Consider the following 18,016-nt stretch of genomic DNA (forward strand, 5'->3'; position numbering starts at 1 on the left):
CTCCCTCTGCGTCTCCCTCCCTCCCACCCTCCCTATCCCACCCCTCCAGGCGGTCACAAAGCACCCAGCTGATCTCCCTGTGCTATGCGGCTGCTTCCCACTAGCTAATCTATTTTACGTTTGGTAGTGTATATATGTCCATTCCACTCTCTCACTTTGTCCCAGCTTACCCTTCCTCCTCCCCATATCCTCAAGTCCATTCTCTAGTAGGTCTGTGTCTTTATTCCTGTCTTACCCCTAGGTTCTTCATGACATTTTTTTTCTTAAATTCCATATATATGTGTTAGCATACGGTATTTGTCTTTCTCTTTCTGACTTACTTCACTCTGTAGGACAGACTCTAGGTCTATCCACCTCATTACAAATAGCTCAATTTCGTTTCTTTTTATGGCTGAGTAATATTCCATTGTATATATGTGCCACATCTTTATCCATTCATCCAATGATGGGCACTTAGGTTGTTTCCATCTCCGGGCTATTGTAAATAGAAAAGAACATCATATATTTTTCTTTCTTAGTTTCCAAGCCAGCACCTTATTGGGAAGGAACAGCTGTGATAAATGGAGAATTTAAGGAGCTGAAGTTAACTGATTATCGTGGGAAATACCTGGTTTTTTTCTTCTACCCACTTGATTTGTAAGTAATACATGTACATAGCAGCTAGTAAAACCTCAGTCATTATCAGTCATTATTCAACAACATCAAATAGTTAGAAATTATTTTATTTAGCACTTGTTCTTAAAGGGAAAACTGAGATGAGTTTTTTCAAGAAGGTAACATCTTGAATATATTTCAGAATCATAAACCATTGATCCCAGTACTTATATCTACATGATTGTGTTATCAAAATGTAATCATTAGAGGAAAGCCACATTTATATTCATTAAGCTATACTTACTAAGGCAAGAAAATGGACTGAGAATATTTTAGAAAGCATTTAATTGCAAGACTTATGCCACAAATCTGTTTCTCTGTTAACTTGAATGTTTATATGCCTTTTTCTCTGGTGATGCCATTTAACTATGGTTTTACTATTTTTATTCTTTGCTACATCTGTTGCTTTTCTGTGATTTGAACATTTTCCTGAAAATACTGGATATGCTTAAGGAATAATACCTATTAATATAAATTATGGTTATGGGGGTAGTTCTCTTACTTTAACTCTGGCAGTGAGCACTTTTGTAGATAGAAAGTTGACTCAAAGTAAATACTCTTGGAACTTTAGTCACATTGAGGATTTAACTTTGAGTGTTTTTCAAATTCCATGAAAGTGAAAAGATACCAAAGAGAGTTATCCCAACTTTTATCTTTTATGTTTGAATATATTTTTTGGTTACAAAAGTAAATAGAAGATTCTTCTGTCTTTGCCACTGTATATTAAGGTCGTTTTTACATTAGGAGTAATCTAGAACTAAGTAAATATATTTTAAACTTGCAGGGAGGATATACTTAAGCTCATATCTTTAGGTTGTCTCTAGGCCAGAGGTCAGCAAAGTTTTTCTGTACAGGGCCAGATAGTAAATATTTTAGTCTCGAAGTGATCTTCATTGCAACTACTCAATTTTGCCTTTGAAGCACAAAACAGTCATAGACAATAATGAATGAGTGTTGTTGTGCTCCGTTGAAAGTTTATTTACAAAAAATAAGATAGGCCAGATTTGGACTGTGAACTGAAGTTTGCTGACCCCTACTCTAAATCCAAATCGAATTCTCATAAAAATTTGTACATTGAGGCTAAAACAAATCATGAATCTGCATAATATGTAATATTTTAAATTAGTAAGAACTTGCTTCTTTCTAATCAACTTGTACTATGGCTTGACTAGCTAAAATGTATTATATAACTTAACTTCAAATAGAAACCAGAAGTAGAAATTTTAATATATATAAAATGATAGGCCTTCTAAATTCATGCTGTAAAACTGAAAAGCAACACATATATTAAATATATTTGATGCTAAACCTGAATTTTGAAATTAGTGTAACATAGACAAATATGCTGTTTCTCCCGTGTTATTTAAAACTCCATAATGAATAAGATATATCTAATTAGAGCATGATGTTAGCAGTGGTCTTCTGGGGCAAGGAGCTGAGAGAGCTTCTTTCTGTTGTTTCTGTGTAATGCCTGCCGGACTGGGCCTGGTTAGAGAAGGAAGAATCCTGGGACATTTGCCACAGTCTGCAAGGAAGAAAGTCAGAATTCTGCCGAGATTCTGCAGAATTTCAGTTTTCTGCCTAAACTTTAAGTTGGGCCAGTGTGTCTCTAGGTAGCATTTCTTGGAATAATAGGAAGGAGGGCAGGGGCCGATCATTCCTACCTTTTGGAAAATATTAAAAATACATTCATAGGCCAGGTTTCCAGGGACATAACCTGGATTAGAATTGTCTGCTTGCATATGGCAGTCCTCCACTCGAACAACTGAAACATTTGAAAAGCCTGTATTGGGCTGTGGTAGGAACTTGTTGTCCTGTAAGTCTGTTTTTCAAACTTTCTTGACGATGACACATGGTAGGAAATACATTTTTCATTGCCGCCCAATACACTTATACATACAAGGTAATATTTAGTCTGTATGCACCGGTATAGTCATGCTCCTTAAAATACTGAACAACTTCCATACCAACGCCCTCCCCAAGTTGCCCCTCCCACCTAGTCCCTTTCAGAAACCTCCAGAGAGAGCTAAAGCCAACCTTGAGTTAAGGTGGTTAAATATTTTTAATATCACTCCTGAATACACACATATATATGCACTTATATATAAATATATATGCGTTATAACTTACCCTTACTGTGTGTGATATATGTGTGATCATACTTTCTATTTCACTTTTTTAAAATGTTGGTTGGAACTCAATAAATTGGCTGAAGGAGTCCCTATCACTGCTTGAAAAATACTACCCTAAGGTAATATTCTCTAAATGTGCCCTTCTGACAACAGGACTGGGAGACGAGGTAGTAAGTAGAAGAGGACCTTATCAAGAAAGGGAGAGGGGTGGGAGAGTATTTCCTCATCTCCAAAATAGAGATAGATGCATCTAGCTCATAGGGTTGGCATAGGAAGGTTAAAAAAAAATAGTGAAACAATGTAAAATTTGTATTGATCCTTTGAAAGCTATAAAGCACTATATAAAGTATTATTGAATAAAAGCTAATAAAATGGGGGATGCTGCCATAAGGGAGAAGAGAACATTGGTTGACCACTGATCCATTAAGTTATAAAAGTAAAGTTTATCAAGATGTAATTGGGAACTCTGTACTTTTTAAATTAAATAAGATTTGATCAAATAACCATTTTTTTAGACTACTCCCATCTTGAGAAGCTTCATATATAAAATTGTTCTTAATGTGTGTTTTTATATACTAAAGGTGTTTATAAAAACAAAATCATTTGAAACTAAGTATATGTGTATTTTGAGAATAATTTTTTTTTTTAACTTTCAGCACTTTTGTGTGTCCAACTGAAATCATCGCCTTTGGTGATAGAATTGAGGAATTCAGATCGATAAATACTGAAGTGGTAGCATGCTCTGTTGATTCACAGTTTACCCATTTGGCCTGGTCAGTATCTTAAACTTAATATTTGTAGGGAAAAAAATGGACATACTCTTAAATTATGGGCAGACAACTCTTAACATGACAGGAATATAGAGGAGCTCCAGTGGCACAATCAGTTAGTGCATGGTACTTGTATGACAGGAATATAGTTATTTATCAGACAGTTCAGGAATAAATTTATCTGAGAGCTGCTAGTTCAATGAAGGTACAGTAAAAATGCTTAAGGATTTTATAGGACATTTCAAATTTTGGGGAAAAAAAGTTAAATTCAAAAGATGTAATATCCATAGCAAAAACCACTGAATTGTATGATTACTTTATTATCATAAATTGGGTAACCTTAACCTGGAGAAATAAAATCTAAAATACTATGTCTCTCTGTTACCCAGTTGTCTAGTATTAAGTCAAACTCAAAATAGCTTTTATCATTACTTTTTAAGAAGCAATGATTTTTTAAATTAATGCTTTAAATAATTTTTAAAAATTCATTAAACATGAAAAGATGCTCTGCCTAATTAATTGCAGAGAATTTACAATAAAATGACAAGAGATGCCATTTTTTTCCTCTGGCCAAGAGTTCAAATATTTAAGAATTTCATCCAATGTTGATAAAGGTGTGAAGAAATGGTACTTACACAAACACAGTTGATTCAGCATTTCTGGAGAGCAGTTAGGCAACATGTTTCAAACATTGAAATGTTCATGTTGATGTGAGTTTTGTTTTATAAATTTATTTATTTACTTTTGGCTGTGTTGGGTCTTCGTTGCTGAGCACGGGCTTTCTCTGCTTGCAGCGAGCGGGGGCTACTCTTCGTTGTGGTACGCAGGCTTCTCACTGCGGTGGCATCTCTTGTTGCGGAGCATGGGCTGTAGGCTCGCGGGCTTCAGCACGCAGGCTCAGTAGCTGTGGCTCATGGGCTCTAGAGCTCAGGCTCAGTAGTTGTGGAGCATGGGCTTAGTTGCTCTGTGGCATGTGGGATCTTCCCGGACCAGGGCTCGAACCCATGACCCCTGCATTAGCAGGCGGATTCTTAGCCACTGCGCCACCAGGGAAGTCCCTAATGTGAGTTTTTAATAGCATCCATAATTTTGTTCACAAAATTTTTGCACAATATTGTGCAGAATTATTTTGCTTTTAAAATTTAACATTCAATTCATTAAAGTAACAAAGTCAAAACAGGTTTTTCTCCATTTACAATTATGTATATAAATATATATACATGAATGTATTTGTATATATAACTGTAAATGTATATAAATTATAATTGTAAATTATACATACACACATATATGTATGTGTGTATATGTAAGTAAAAGTTTAATTGGTTCAGGAGCTACAATTTAAATTTAATTTACATTTCCTTAAGTAATTGATTCTCTTAAGTATTTTAAGATGCAGTTATATATTTAATATATTTAAGCATCTCAGTCTTCAGACACACTTTCCCAAGAACTTAATTCTTGCAAATCTAATAAATAAATAGGTGTGTCTTAAGTCCTTTTAAAATGTTTCTTTACTAGTTATAAACTAAAATTTCAGATTACACATTTCGAATTGGAATCATAAAGTGAATCTGTTATTTTAACATGCCAAATCTCTTAAACATTATAATTTAGTATACAAATATATACTGATTATTTCTTAATATAAAAATATTAAAACTGTGGTTTGAATTTGCTTCATCATTTCTATAGTAATTCTAAATCTTTGCAGGATTAAAACACAAATCCACTAAGGAGAAAGTTATGTCATCCCAAATAATTTGGGATTGCTTTCCCAAGGAATTTTGGGCGATACATTCTCAGCTGGATAGGTTTCATATCAACCAGAGATTTCTACTTGGATATCAGAACTGCGGCTGCAAACATCTGGAGCCACAGTTCCCTGTTTCCTAACGGCTACGTCAGTGTCCTACCATGAGGGCCCCAACCCACATCCTCCAGTTTCAAGTTGCAGAATACTTAAATCTGAAGACTGATGAGTCTGAGATTACAGCTAACTTCCTTGCTGCTTCAAGTGGACTTGGCATTTCTTGTCTCTCAGAATATTAAAATGCCATCCAGTTGTATCGTGCTTATCTCACAAGGCTTTGTCTTGCAATCACAATTCTAAGGTTATGCTTATGACAGTGCATATCCTTTGATCCATAATTCCACTTCTAGGAATTAATCAGACAAGTATACAAAGTTGAGAATTATCAGGATTTTCCAGCAGTGTTTATAAAAGCAAAAAAAAATGCAATCAGTTTAAATGACTGTCAGTAGAGATTAGTAACATATATTATGTCTGTACATTAAAAATGTGATGTATATCTCCATATTTAGTGTTTAAAGGATATGAATATATTGTTAAGAGGAGGGAGAGGCAAGAAAAATAGAATGTATATTAGCCTGTCTTTGTTAGAGAATGTGTGTGTTGTGTGTTTGTGTGCATATGCAAAGAAAGAGTGCTGTTTTAATATATGCCATTTACTTAACCCTGAAAGGTAAATTTTCTGTTACAGGATTAATACCCCTCGAAGACAAGGAGGACTTGGGCCGATAAGCATTCCACTTCTTTCAGATTTGAACCATCAGATCTCAAAGGACTATGGCGTATATCTGGAAGACTCGGGCCACACTCTTAGGTACCTTTCAGTGGTTTTACATTATGACAAATATGAATATATTTGTAATCCTCCTTGAAATGGAGTTAGAAGATACAAGGTTTGATCAAGAAATATTTGCTCTGTTTGCAAAAATGTTGTAGATACCGTTAAAAATAATTGGTAAGTGCCCAACTTAAGCTATGTGAGTGTCACAGACTGTTAGAGCCAGAAGATTATTTAGAGGTCTTTGACCAACCCTGTCATTTTACATAAAAAACAGATTCAGAGTTCCACGGACTTAGCCAAAGTTACTACAGTTAATTGCAGAGCCCAGACATGAACCCAGGTCCCCAAATGGTTTGTCCATTTCTTTCTCCTCTTTTCCAAACTGACTCTAGTAATGGTTTTTCTAAATACAAGTATCATAGTATTTATTTAACAAACCTGTGTCTTTGGAGTAGGAAAAATTAAGGAAATATTTTACCCAACAACCCTCATTGAGTTACTTGAGTTAATAAATACTGATAGAATTCTTTGGAAAAAAGGGCAACTTCAGCTTGAAACAGTTTTAATTTTCTTATATATTGTTGATTTGCTTTGCAGTGCTAAGTTTTTTTAATGTTTTATGTGAGGTGTCAGTATTTTATAATCCTGTGGGTTTCATACAACAGCTTTATTGAGATACAATTCACATACCATACAACTCACCCATTTAAAGCATACAATTCAGTGGTTTTTAGCATATTCACAGGTGATGCAACCATCACCACAATCAATTTCAGAACATTTTCATTGCTCCAAAAAGAAATCCCATCCCCATTAGCAGTCACTGCCCGTTTCACCCAGTCCCCCTCCCCTAGCCCTACACAACCACTAATCTACTTTATGTCTTTCGAGTTGCCTATTCTGGACATTTCATAGAAATGGAATCCTACAGTATCTGCTCTTTTATGACTAGCCTCTTTCACTTAGCATAATGTTTTCAAAAAAGGTTCATCCATATTGTATCATGTGTCACTACCAAGTTCCTTTCTCTTTTTTTTTTTTTTTTTTTTTTGTACTTGCCAAGTCTGTAATGGTTTCTGCCTAGAGTTTATTACTAAGTTAACTCCCGAAGAGTAAATATGCCACTAAAAAGATTGAGGCACTTTTAAAATTTAGAATTATTTGAACATTAGCCAAGTAAAATTATCTAATATTAGCTATTTTATGTGATTTGAACCAATAGTTTGTTTTTTTAATTTTTTATTTTCATCAAAGTAATATATGCACATAGTTTTTAAAAGTCACATTTTCTTAAACAGCCCTCTCCTTACTCTTAGCCCTGCTTCATGGAGGAAGCTACTTTCAGCCCTTTAGCTACTGCTTGCATTATTTGACTCCATATTTCTAAATAGTATCTTATATAATACATCTCCTGGATATATCAATTTTGGTATTATTTTTCATGGTAAATAGGACTTTATCTTTCTTACATCATCCCCAAATTAATTTTCCCAGTATAATGTGTCACAGTTTTGGATTAAGTCAATATTCAGTGTTTATATAAATATTATTCACTGCTAAGCTTTTAAGTGTAGTGTGCTGAAGATTACCTTCCCCCGTGGCAAATTTTTTTATTTTCTTGTAGCTAATAAACTACTTCATTTCTTTCATTCCCTTAGTTTTCTATATATCCATCACTAATTATTCCTAAATTCCACACCTGGATTGTAACCCCTCTAAGTACTGCATTTTTCCTCTGTAAGTTTTTTCCTCCATCCTCCTGCTTCCAGTCAGACTGATGGCTCGCTAGGCTTGCTACATAGCTGTTGTCCTAGCACTTTCTGCACCAGCATCCTGGGACGTTCCTTCACCTCTTCTCTATTAGATACCCAATTTTCTGGCTCCCATGCCTGCCTGCCTTCTTTATGTAATTCTTTGTTATGGTGAAGCACATCCTCATAGCTTCCTAATACAAGGTCATTGGAAGGTAAAATGCTTGAGGGCCTTCTGTGTCTGAAAATGTTTTTATTCTGCTCTCATGCTTGATTAATAATGTGGCTGGGTGTAGAATTCTAGATTGAGAGGCATTTTCCTGTGGACATTTGAAAGCATTGCCCTGATACCTTTAGCTTCTGGGGCTGTTATTGAGATGTCTGCTGCCATTTTAATTTCATACTTTTTGTAAGAATGACCTGTCTCTGTTCTGTGGAAGAGACATATATACATATTACACCAAGTATGGCAAATGCCTTAGTCTCATAGTCTACCAAAGAAGCAGTTCACACAATCAGAACAGAAAACAGAAGCTACAATTTGCTACCAAAGAAAAGGCAGATTTGTTTTTGTGTGGTGTGTGTTGGTATGATGTGCCTTACAGAGGCAAGGTCAAAATTTCCCATCAGGGTCACTTACTTCAGAACAGACTTGATCACCTTTGATGAGAATTTTCAACTGTAAAAGTAGTACATGAAAGGATACCCATATGAGTAGTAATTAACAATTTTGCCTGAGTTTGGCCAAGTTGATCTGGTCTAAGGAGATTGAGCCCTAGTTAGTTCAGACGTTGAGTTGCTCATTCAAAAAAGGTGTTGTAGAATGAGGAGGAACACTTCAGTAATGTTTAACATGATTATGGAATAAGATTTCATGTAATAGATATGTAATGCCATGTATTTCTACTAAATATATATATCTCATCATTATTTTAATACTTGTACACAAGCAATTAGCCCTAGTACCCGAGATCCTTTTCTAATCCAAAGTAAGTATTGGGTTGAAATCCATATTGACTGAAATAAATAGATAGTAAAATCCTTTGACAATTTTTATCTCTAGTATACTTTAACTCTTAAAGTGCCACCCTGATCTCAATAGCAGGTCTTTTAGGTCGAACTATCTCATTATTCCCCAGGCCTTAGTAGTGAATCACATATAGAAAGATTCAGAAGGAAAGGCAACTTCATATTGGTGACTTTGTCTTTTTCCACCACTGAAAAAGGAAATACAAAGACATTCTAAACAGCCAGTGATAAGAAACATGGATCACTCCTTCACCCAAAGGAAAGCTTTGCTAGGTAGTTTAATCATTTCATTTACAGTACAATCCCAAACCTAGTACACGTCAAGATTCAACTGATAATACTACAGTACATTTCATAGACAAAAACAAATTATTAAAGCTACCGTTTAACAGTGATAATCCCAAAATATACAGTAGATAAGTGTGGGTATGGGGGTGTGTGCACGTGCATACCAGTCAAGTAGGTAAGTAGAGAGTTTTTGGTTCTGTATAACATCCTTCTGTGTGAGCGGTACAGGGATTCATGTTAACTAATATTTTTCTTGACTGAGAACAGATGTCCTCACCTTTACCATTCTTATGTTTTACAGAGGTCTCTTCATTATTGATGACAAAGGAATCCTAAGACAGATTACTCTGAATGACCTTCCTGTGGGTAGATCTGTGGATGAGACACTGCGTTTGGTTCAAGCATTCCAGTACACCGACAAACATGGAGAAGGTGCCCTTCCCTTCTAACCATCATAGCCTCTTGATTTTTTAGTTTGAGAGATACTAGCATAATTAGTTTGGTTTCTTATCTTACAAGTAATTTTCATGGTTCCAAATCTTCTGATTGTTTTCAGATTATTAGGTCTTTTAAGCAGATCAAATTATAATTTAAAGTGCTTTTAACAAAATATCACTAATATTTTCTACTTACTGAATACGATGGACAAAATATTATTTTCATAGTCCTTTTGGTTAAGCTCAGAGAAGTTTCTGCTACTGTAATTTTTCAAATTATGTTTCTATAAACTTAAAATGCACCAGCCAATCTGGCAGTATCTAGTAACGTAGGTTTTATTTGCATGTTTACATTATTTGATTTAGCTTTTTTTCCTCAAAGTAATTCAGAAATCCTTAAGGTTATTCAGTATCACACTGGTAACCTGTCATTTCATCCTTTCACTTCAAGTTTTTGTAGTAGCCAAATGGAAAAGGTCAGATCTTCTTAAAATAGAACACATGTTACATATTCCTTTCAAACGTGTAACTCAGTGCCTGAGTCAGGGTGCACTCTAAATCAAGGGGAAATCCTACCTTCCAAATAATGTTAAAGTCTTTTTTGACAAACAGTGAACCATGGCATCAGTACAAAATACTGCAGGACATAGCAGATAAGCTTAAGGGAATGTACATTCAAGGAATTTTTGCTGTACCAAGACCTTTCAGTTTACCAGATTCCCAAACTTTCCAACTGCATTACAGGAACACTCAATTTGGTTTCTTCTATTGTAAATGTAACTAAACATAATTGACAAAAGTGAAAATAGATTAGCTGCCTGCTGATAAGCTCCATGACTAAAATTTCTGGCTGCAAGCCAGTAAGCTAACAGAAGTCAACTGTCCTGTAGCAATGTTCTCATTAATATAGGCTCTATTTTCAGTTTCATTTGGAAAAAGAAAACATAAGAGCTGCTAAAGAGAACTGAACTCTGTTTTTAAACTGTCTTTTGCCAATTTTTGTTTCTTTCAGTCTGCCCTGCAGGATGGAAACCTGGTAGTGAAACAGTAAGTCAAATTGATTTTTCTGTTAAGAGGATGGCTGGGGCAAAAAAAAAAACCAAAAAGCCAACCCTAGGATAATCTTTCCTTGTAAAAGAACTCCCTTGATTTTGTAAATGAAGTAAACATTGCTAGGCAGAACTCATAAGACTAGACATTCTTTGGACTGTACGGAGAGTAGCTGCAACTGGGAAAGCAGAATATGGGCCCTGACGCTGTGAATTTTAAAGCCAAGTATACAGAGAAAGATACCATTAAAAAAGGGGAGGGCGACAGTGGAGACGTGGTAGAATCAATTCAGGGCAAAGAAGACAGTCACAAGCAAAACCTTCAGTGTATATTAAAAGCTTTTAAGAAAATCTGGCTTACTGGGGGCAGACACCAAAAACAATGGGAACTACGAACCTGCAGCCTGTGAAAAGGAGACCCCAAACACAGTAAGTTAAGCAAAATGAGAAGACAGAGGAACACACAGCAGATGAATGAGCAAGGTAAAAACCCACCAGACCTAACAAATGAAGAGGAAATAGGCAGTCTACCTGAGAAAGAATTCAGAGTAATGATAGTAAAGATGATCCAAAATCTTGGAAACAAAATGGAGAAAATACAAGAAACGTTTAACAAGGACCTAGAAGAACTAAAGAGCAAACAAACAATGATGAGCAGCACAATAAATGAAATTAAAAATTCTCTAGAAGGAATCAATAGCAGAATAACTGAGGCAGGAGAACAGATAAGTGACCTGGAAGATAAAAGCGTGGAAATAACTACTGCAGAGCAGAAGAAAGAAGAAAGAATGAAAAGAATTGAGGACAGTCTCAGAGACTTCTGGGAGAACATTAAACACACCAACATTTGAATTATAGGGGTCCCAGAAGAAGAAGAGCAAAAGAAAGGGTCTGAGAAAATATTTAAAGAGATGATAGTTGAAAACAATCAGATTAATTAACAAATCCATCATCTCACAGTTAGCCTTTTTTGTGTGGGGTGAGAAGGCTTAAGATCTACTCTTCTAGCAAATTTCAGGTATACCAACAGTATTAACTATAGTCAACCGTGCTGTGCATCAGCTCCCCAGAACTTATTCATCCTAAAACTGAAGGCTTACACCCTTTGACCAGCGTCTCCCCATTTCCCCCAGCCCCAGCCCCTGGCAACCACCATTCTACTCTGTTTTTATGGGCATTCATTCAACAGACATTCCTTGAGCACCTGCTATATGGCAACTGTTCGAACTTGGATGATAGCGAGATGATACTTACTAGTGAACACCATAGCCAATGTTCCAGCCCTCAGAGTTACGTTCTAATTTCAGTTGTGGCCAATGCTTTTAGAAACAGGTTGATGGCAGTTGGTGAGACAGTGCCTGGGATGGGGATAAAGTGGTCAGGAAAGACTTTTCAGATGATATTTGAGCTGAAACGTGAGTGAAGAAAGGGAGCCAGTCGTGCATGGAGCCATGCAGAAAGAGCATCAGGGGCAGAGGCCCTGAGGCCGGTAGCGGCTCAGCGTGGCCGGGGAGCAGAAAGGGTTGGCGCGGGCAGAACGCTGAGCTGTGGGAATGGGAGAGGACGCCAGTGTCCCAGTGCACGGAGGGTTGGAGTTCCATGAGTTGACTGAGCAATGTGGAGTCCCTCGTGACCACAGGGAGGGCAGCAGGTGGTTTGAGGATAGGGCAAGAAGGAAAGAAGGAAAGAAAACAGCTGGAGGGGGGGTGTAGGATCAGAAAAGGTTTGGTGGTGGCGTTTCTTTGAAGACAGATGAATTTTTCATCTCCATTGCACAGGCCTCCTGATTTGTCTCCCCGACCTCAGTTTCTCTCCTCTCCAACACATGTCATTCTGCAGACCAGAACCTCTTAGTGGCTCTGCAGTACAAAGTCCTCATGCTCGGGCACAGCCTTCAAGCTTCTGCATTCTCTCTTTCCACTGCCTCTCCCTGGTCATCATCCCATGATTCACACACGCACACATGCTATGCTCCCACCAAATCACGTGACTCATCTTTCCCCAAACTAAGCCCTACTCTGTCACGCTTTTGTGCCTTTGCTCAGGTCTTTCTTTCTGTAGCCTGGAGTACCTCTCTCCCCTTCCCTAAATTCCCCAAATTCTTCTTTCAAGACCAACTTAAATGCTACTTCCACTCTGAGGCCTTCCCTGATGCCATCTCAGCCTCTGTTGAGTCACAGAGCCTGTGTCCTAGTTTTGTGTGTTGCATCAAAAGCAGTTATGTACACGTACATCTTCCCCACGTGCTTGTACGAGCCTCCAAGGCGGGGACTTCGGTGGTTACCACTGGATCCCCCACCGTGCAGCATACTGTGGCACCCAGTTGTTATGCCATAAATACTCTTGAATTGAAGTGGAATGCAGAGAGATTATACATTGGCAAAGACAAAATACTGGAGTGATGCCTGAAATTAGGTAACATGTATTTTATGCTGAAGAAAATGCATATAGAACTATCATAAGCTGATTACAATAAAGTACAAGGTTATTTTTTTATATAGGGATAAATGTACTTTACCTGTAACTAGCAAGTAACAGTTAATGTGAGAAGTTAGAAACCTAGGAGGTTTCTAAGGCTGTAACGCTCTAGGAGGGAACACTTTTTCTTTCAGAGTATTTGTCCATTCACTAAATAGGTACTCACGTTGTTTTTAGAGTACTTCTTTTACTTTGCGGTTTGAGATTAAAAGGTTACAGTTCTGGACCTCCAAGCAATCCATTTGAACCCACTGCCCCCTTTTCAGGTTGTAGCATACCATCACTTCATCAGCAGATAATTTTAAAAATACATTAACATCTGTAGCCATGCTCTCTCAACATGTTTGATTTTACACCATACCTGAAGATGCCATGAAAGCCTGGTGGCAAAGAGAAGAGCTGTAAGTAAATTTGAGGTGCTTGAGTACAGATGTTAATTTACTAGCAAATTATCTGCCTTCTGGGAGAGCTGAGATTAGCAGGACAAATCCAGTTTTTCCTAAATATATATGATATAATTTGGTACACAAAATAATCTTTATCTTTAGTCAAGAGATAAACAACTAATGTCAGACTACTGTTGATATACTTTGGCTTTTAAAATGAATAATTTGCTTTTTTTCTTTAACAGATAATCCCAGATCCAGCCGGAAAGTTGAAGTATTTTGATAAACTGAACTGAAAAATACTTCCTCGGGTCATGATGTTTGAAACTTCTCAGTAAAGTTCACTGTTTTATTACCACATTGTGTTGCAGTAGTAATTTCTTGAATAATATAAAAATCCATGTCAGGGTCCAAAGATATTTAGTGTTTGGTAGACACTGATGCCAAAAGGTAGGCAGTTATTCTCTATCTTTCCAAAATACAGAAATGTCAGACTGACTCAAACTCGTAACAAGAGTAATAACTAACATTTATGGAGTACATGCCATGTACCAGGCATTGTGTTAGGAGGTTAGGTGTATTATTTCACTTAATTCTCACAGGAACTCTTTGAATTCTTTATTTTACAGATAAGGAAACAGCTAGCTAGCAAAGGTAGACTCAGTCTTTGAACCCAGACAGACTAATTTCTAGTTCCGGGGCTGTTACCACTCCACTGTGGCTCACCTCTCTGTACCTTTGAGGGTGGCAGGAAAGAATAGGTTGTGAGCACAGTCACCTTCTATAGAGTCTGGTAGGGATGGTGAACCCCAGACTCTCTGTATACAACATAAAGCCCCTTGGTTACTCCTTTTTTCTAAATTTACATTTACAGCTTGTACTAAATTTATAAGTAACAACTTACATGTTTATATTAACAATGGGAGTTCCTTGGTGGCCTGGTGTTTAGGATTCCGGGCTTTCACTGCCATGGCCCGGGTTCAGTCCCTGGTCGGGGAGCTAAGATCCTGCAAGCCACGTGGTGCAGCCAAAAAAAAAAAAAATGGTATTTAGTTTAACAGAAGTTGAATCCCTAAGTATATGTAGCCAGCTATTCACAAATGACCACATATAAAGCTGAACTCCAGTGGTACTTCGTCACCCCAGTATGGCAATGGCTTTACTATAGTTATATACATGCCATGTAGTTTAAGGGAACTGGGACCCGAGAGCATCTGCCTCGTCCTGTCTTCCACGCTAATCCCCTCTCAACGCTCGCAAAAAGCCCCTCGCCCCAGGGGAGGCAGTCCTAGAGTTGGGGATGTCCCTGGCCTCCTGGCTGACGCTCTGAGTTCTGTCATAAACGGCAGGGGATTAGTGACAGGCATTCAGACGTGGACACAGGAATTCAACTGCCATTTATAACCCTTTGCCATAGCAAAGTATGTTCTAAGTGCTACCTTACAGTCTACATTTTAGAAGACAACTATTAGTAAAGTTGAAGACTGCTACTACTTTGGTGTTCAGACAGGTTTGTGATAATCCTGTCATAATCAATACTTGCAATACAATTGGAATCTTATTCTCAGGTTTCCTCTTTCCAATCTTAAAAGTACAAATTTTTTTACTCACGGAATAAGCTTGTATCTTCTTGATTAATAGTTTCCATTCTTTGGAGCTTTTCTAGCCTCATGTTCATTTTAGGTATTTTTACAAGGAAGACAGCTATTTTTGGATCCTTTCAAAAAAGCCAGTCATTAATGTTTTCATTCAACTTTCAGGAACTATTGATCACCTACTCTAAACACCTGGCATATATCAGTGACCGAAGACAAATTTCTGCCCTCAAAGAGCTTAGTATTTGATTACAAGCAGGTCCTAATAGTATAATTTCCAGGTACCTACAAATAAGTGACAATACATCCTGACTCACCACTTTTCATATTAACTGGGTAATGTTAATAGCCTATAAATGCACTCCTCAGTGCCTTTTATCCCTTCAAACAGCTGACTTCTGAAAGTCCACAGGCCCAAAAGTATACCCTAAAGATGATCTCATGTGGCCATTTACAGAAGGCTAGAAAGAGTGTTCCAAAAGCACAGTCCCCTGCTCTGCTGGAAAGGATGGGCCCAGGCCTGACCAGGATGAGCTACAAGAGACAACTCCCAAACATGCTGACCTACCGTAATCTACAGCAGTGGTTCTCAACTGGGCACAATTTTCCCAAGGGACATAGTAATGTCTGGAGATGTTTTTGGTTGTCAACTATGGGAATGCTACTGGCATCTAGTGGGTACATGTCAAGGATGCTGCTAGACATCCTACAATGCACAGAACATCCAACACAATTATCTGGTCCAAGTTGTCAATAGTAGTGAGGTTGAGAAACCCTTCTCTAGGGACAGTTGCCAACAGATTATGGAAAGGAGACCAGTATAGTTTAGTAGCTACCTGTGCAAGAGGAGGACAGACCATGACGTGACAGTAGAAGCTTATCCAAAATAATAGGTCAAGAGGTGGCCCAAAGTCTCTATGAAACACACTAGGCAATGTCTTTTCAGTGCACTTACATATATATGAATAACATCTGTGATTCCCTGCTTCTCCCTCAAATTTCTGACCTTCTGTTGAATATTTCCCAATTAAGCCTAGCCAGTGTTCTGACCTTTACAATGATCAGAGTGGACTGCTCTTTCGGGGATTTCTTAGTCCCCAGAATCTCATGCAAGGAATCATTCCCCACCCCCATCATTTCTTCTATATCCAAGGGCACATCTAATCCTACACCCTAAACTTTCTATGTCAGTAGACTTCCAGGTTTTATATTTTGTTCTTAAATACATTAACCACTATTTTATTAATGATATTTTTATACCCTAACCCCCCCATATGATACCATGGAATGCATCCTTGTATTTTGTTACCCATGAATTCTGATGTTATGTCACTGAAATATCTTTGAGTAGAATTCTTAACATATGAATGTGAAGAAATGTGTATTTCAGGTAAATATGTCCATAAAGGTCTCCATGCTAGTGTGTGTATAAATATTAATGTTTGTGTATACATGCATATACATACACATACACACGTCTATAAAATCATTAAATTTTTTACTTAGCTTTTAAAAGGAAATAAAATATCATAGCTACGGTGTATTTAGTCTTAGACAGCAAAGCAACTTTTAGCAATTCCATTATTAACGTAATAACACAATTTGGGCATAATGCTGTACACAAGTAAAATCCTAAAAAAAAATTTTTAAAGATCCACCTTCCTGAGCCTTAAGCTTAAATTTTTTAAATTAACAAAAAAGTCAAACACCCAAATTCACCTGAATCATACATTCATTCATATGGAAGTTATTAACGACCTGCACACATGCAATGTACTTTGCTACGCAATACAGATAAAAAGATACGACACAATCCGTTCCCTCAAGAAGCCCCCAGTTTCCCAAAATCAGCATGTAAAAAGAGCAATACAGTGAATAAATGCTAAAAATGCTGACACCTGTGTTGGCTCCAAGGCCAGCATGAGCAACAACAAGGAAATATAGGGATGATGGAATGTGTCACAGGAGGGGAGGAATAAGCCCATTTGCTATTCGTCCACTGAAGGCTGTTATCTCCTGCCAGTGTACTGTCCTTATACAAAAAGGCAGTGCTTGGGGCTTCCCTGGTGGCACAGTGGTTAAGAATCCGCCTGCCAATGCAGGGGACATGGGTTCGAGCCCTGGTCTGGGAAGATCCCACATGCTGTGGAGCAACTAAGCCTATGCGCCACAACTACTGAGCCTGTGCTCTAGAGCCCGTGAGCCACAACTACTGAGCCCACGTGCCACAACTACTGAGCCCGTGCTCCACAACAAGAGAAGCCACTGCAGTGAGAAGCCCATGCACGGCAACAAAAAGTAGCCCCCCCGCTCTCCGCAACTAGAGAAAGCCCGCACACAGCAATGAAGACCCAATGCAGCCAAAACTAAAATAAATTTAAAATAAAAATAAAAAGGCAGTGCTTGTGACCCAGCCTCAAGAGACAAAGCGTTGACTGGTCTTCCTCTCTCGTGATCATCTACTGGGAGATGGCACATACTACAGAGTTGATTGGCTAGATTCAGGGGTCCAGTGTGCGGCCAAGGATAGAAGGTAAGAATTGAATCTGCAGGCCTGGGTTTGTTAACTTCAAGTTCTGGCCATTTGTGCAGCTCAGCCAGGACATCAGAAAAAGGATTTGCAAGTTTTCTATCAAAGGGAGTTATGTTGCACTGTAACCCAAAGCCCATGAGATGGCTCCCAGCACACCGAAATCCCCTTGTCCTGAGGCACCCTGTCAGGATAAACTAAAAGAGCATCAGCTAACTCAAATGATTTTTGTTTTTAAACCAATCTAATTTAGAGAAAAAAATGGAAAAAAAACTTTTAAATTCAGACCAATCAAAACTAACTACAACTCAAAGAAGCATGTT

At 37.7% G+C, this 18,016-nt stretch overlaps 1 protein-coding gene across 2 annotated transcripts in view; it reads left to right on the forward strand.

Annotated features, from left to right (window-relative positions):
* PRDX4 (peroxiredoxin 4) overlaps nucleotides 1–13,928 on the forward strand; it is an 18,223-nt gene extending 4,295 nt beyond the window's left edge. Inside the window, exons 2-7 of one of the 2 annotated variants that reach the window (XM_029240856.1) lie at nucleotides 519–636; nucleotides 3,443–3,559; nucleotides 6,061–6,183; nucleotides 9,520–9,650; nucleotides 10,668–10,702; nucleotides 13,814–13,928. In XM_029240856.1, the coding sequence (XP_029096689.1) occupies nucleotides 519–636; nucleotides 3,443–3,559; nucleotides 6,061–6,183; nucleotides 9,520–9,650; nucleotides 10,668–10,702; nucleotides 13,814–13,864 (575 nt within the window). In that variant the 3' untranslated portion in view covers nucleotides 13,865–13,928. Of the gene's footprint in view, nucleotides 1–518; nucleotides 637–3,442; nucleotides 3,560–6,060; nucleotides 6,184–9,519; nucleotides 9,651–10,667; nucleotides 11,213–13,813 lie in introns of those variants that run through there. The other variant, XM_029240855.1, reaches the window with a different exon arrangement.
* The last annotated feature ends 4,088 nt before the right edge of the window (nucleotides 13,929–18,016 follow it).

This window comes from Monodon monoceros, unplaced genomic scaffold (genome assembly GCF_005190385.1).
Source record: "Monodon monoceros isolate NGI ecotype Baffin Bay Population unplaced genomic scaffold, NGI_Narwhal_1 Super_Scaffold_22, whole genome shotgun sequence".
In the NCBI taxonomy this organism is placed as follows: domain Eukaryota; kingdom Metazoa; phylum Chordata; class Mammalia; order Artiodactyla; family Monodontidae; genus Monodon; species Monodon monoceros.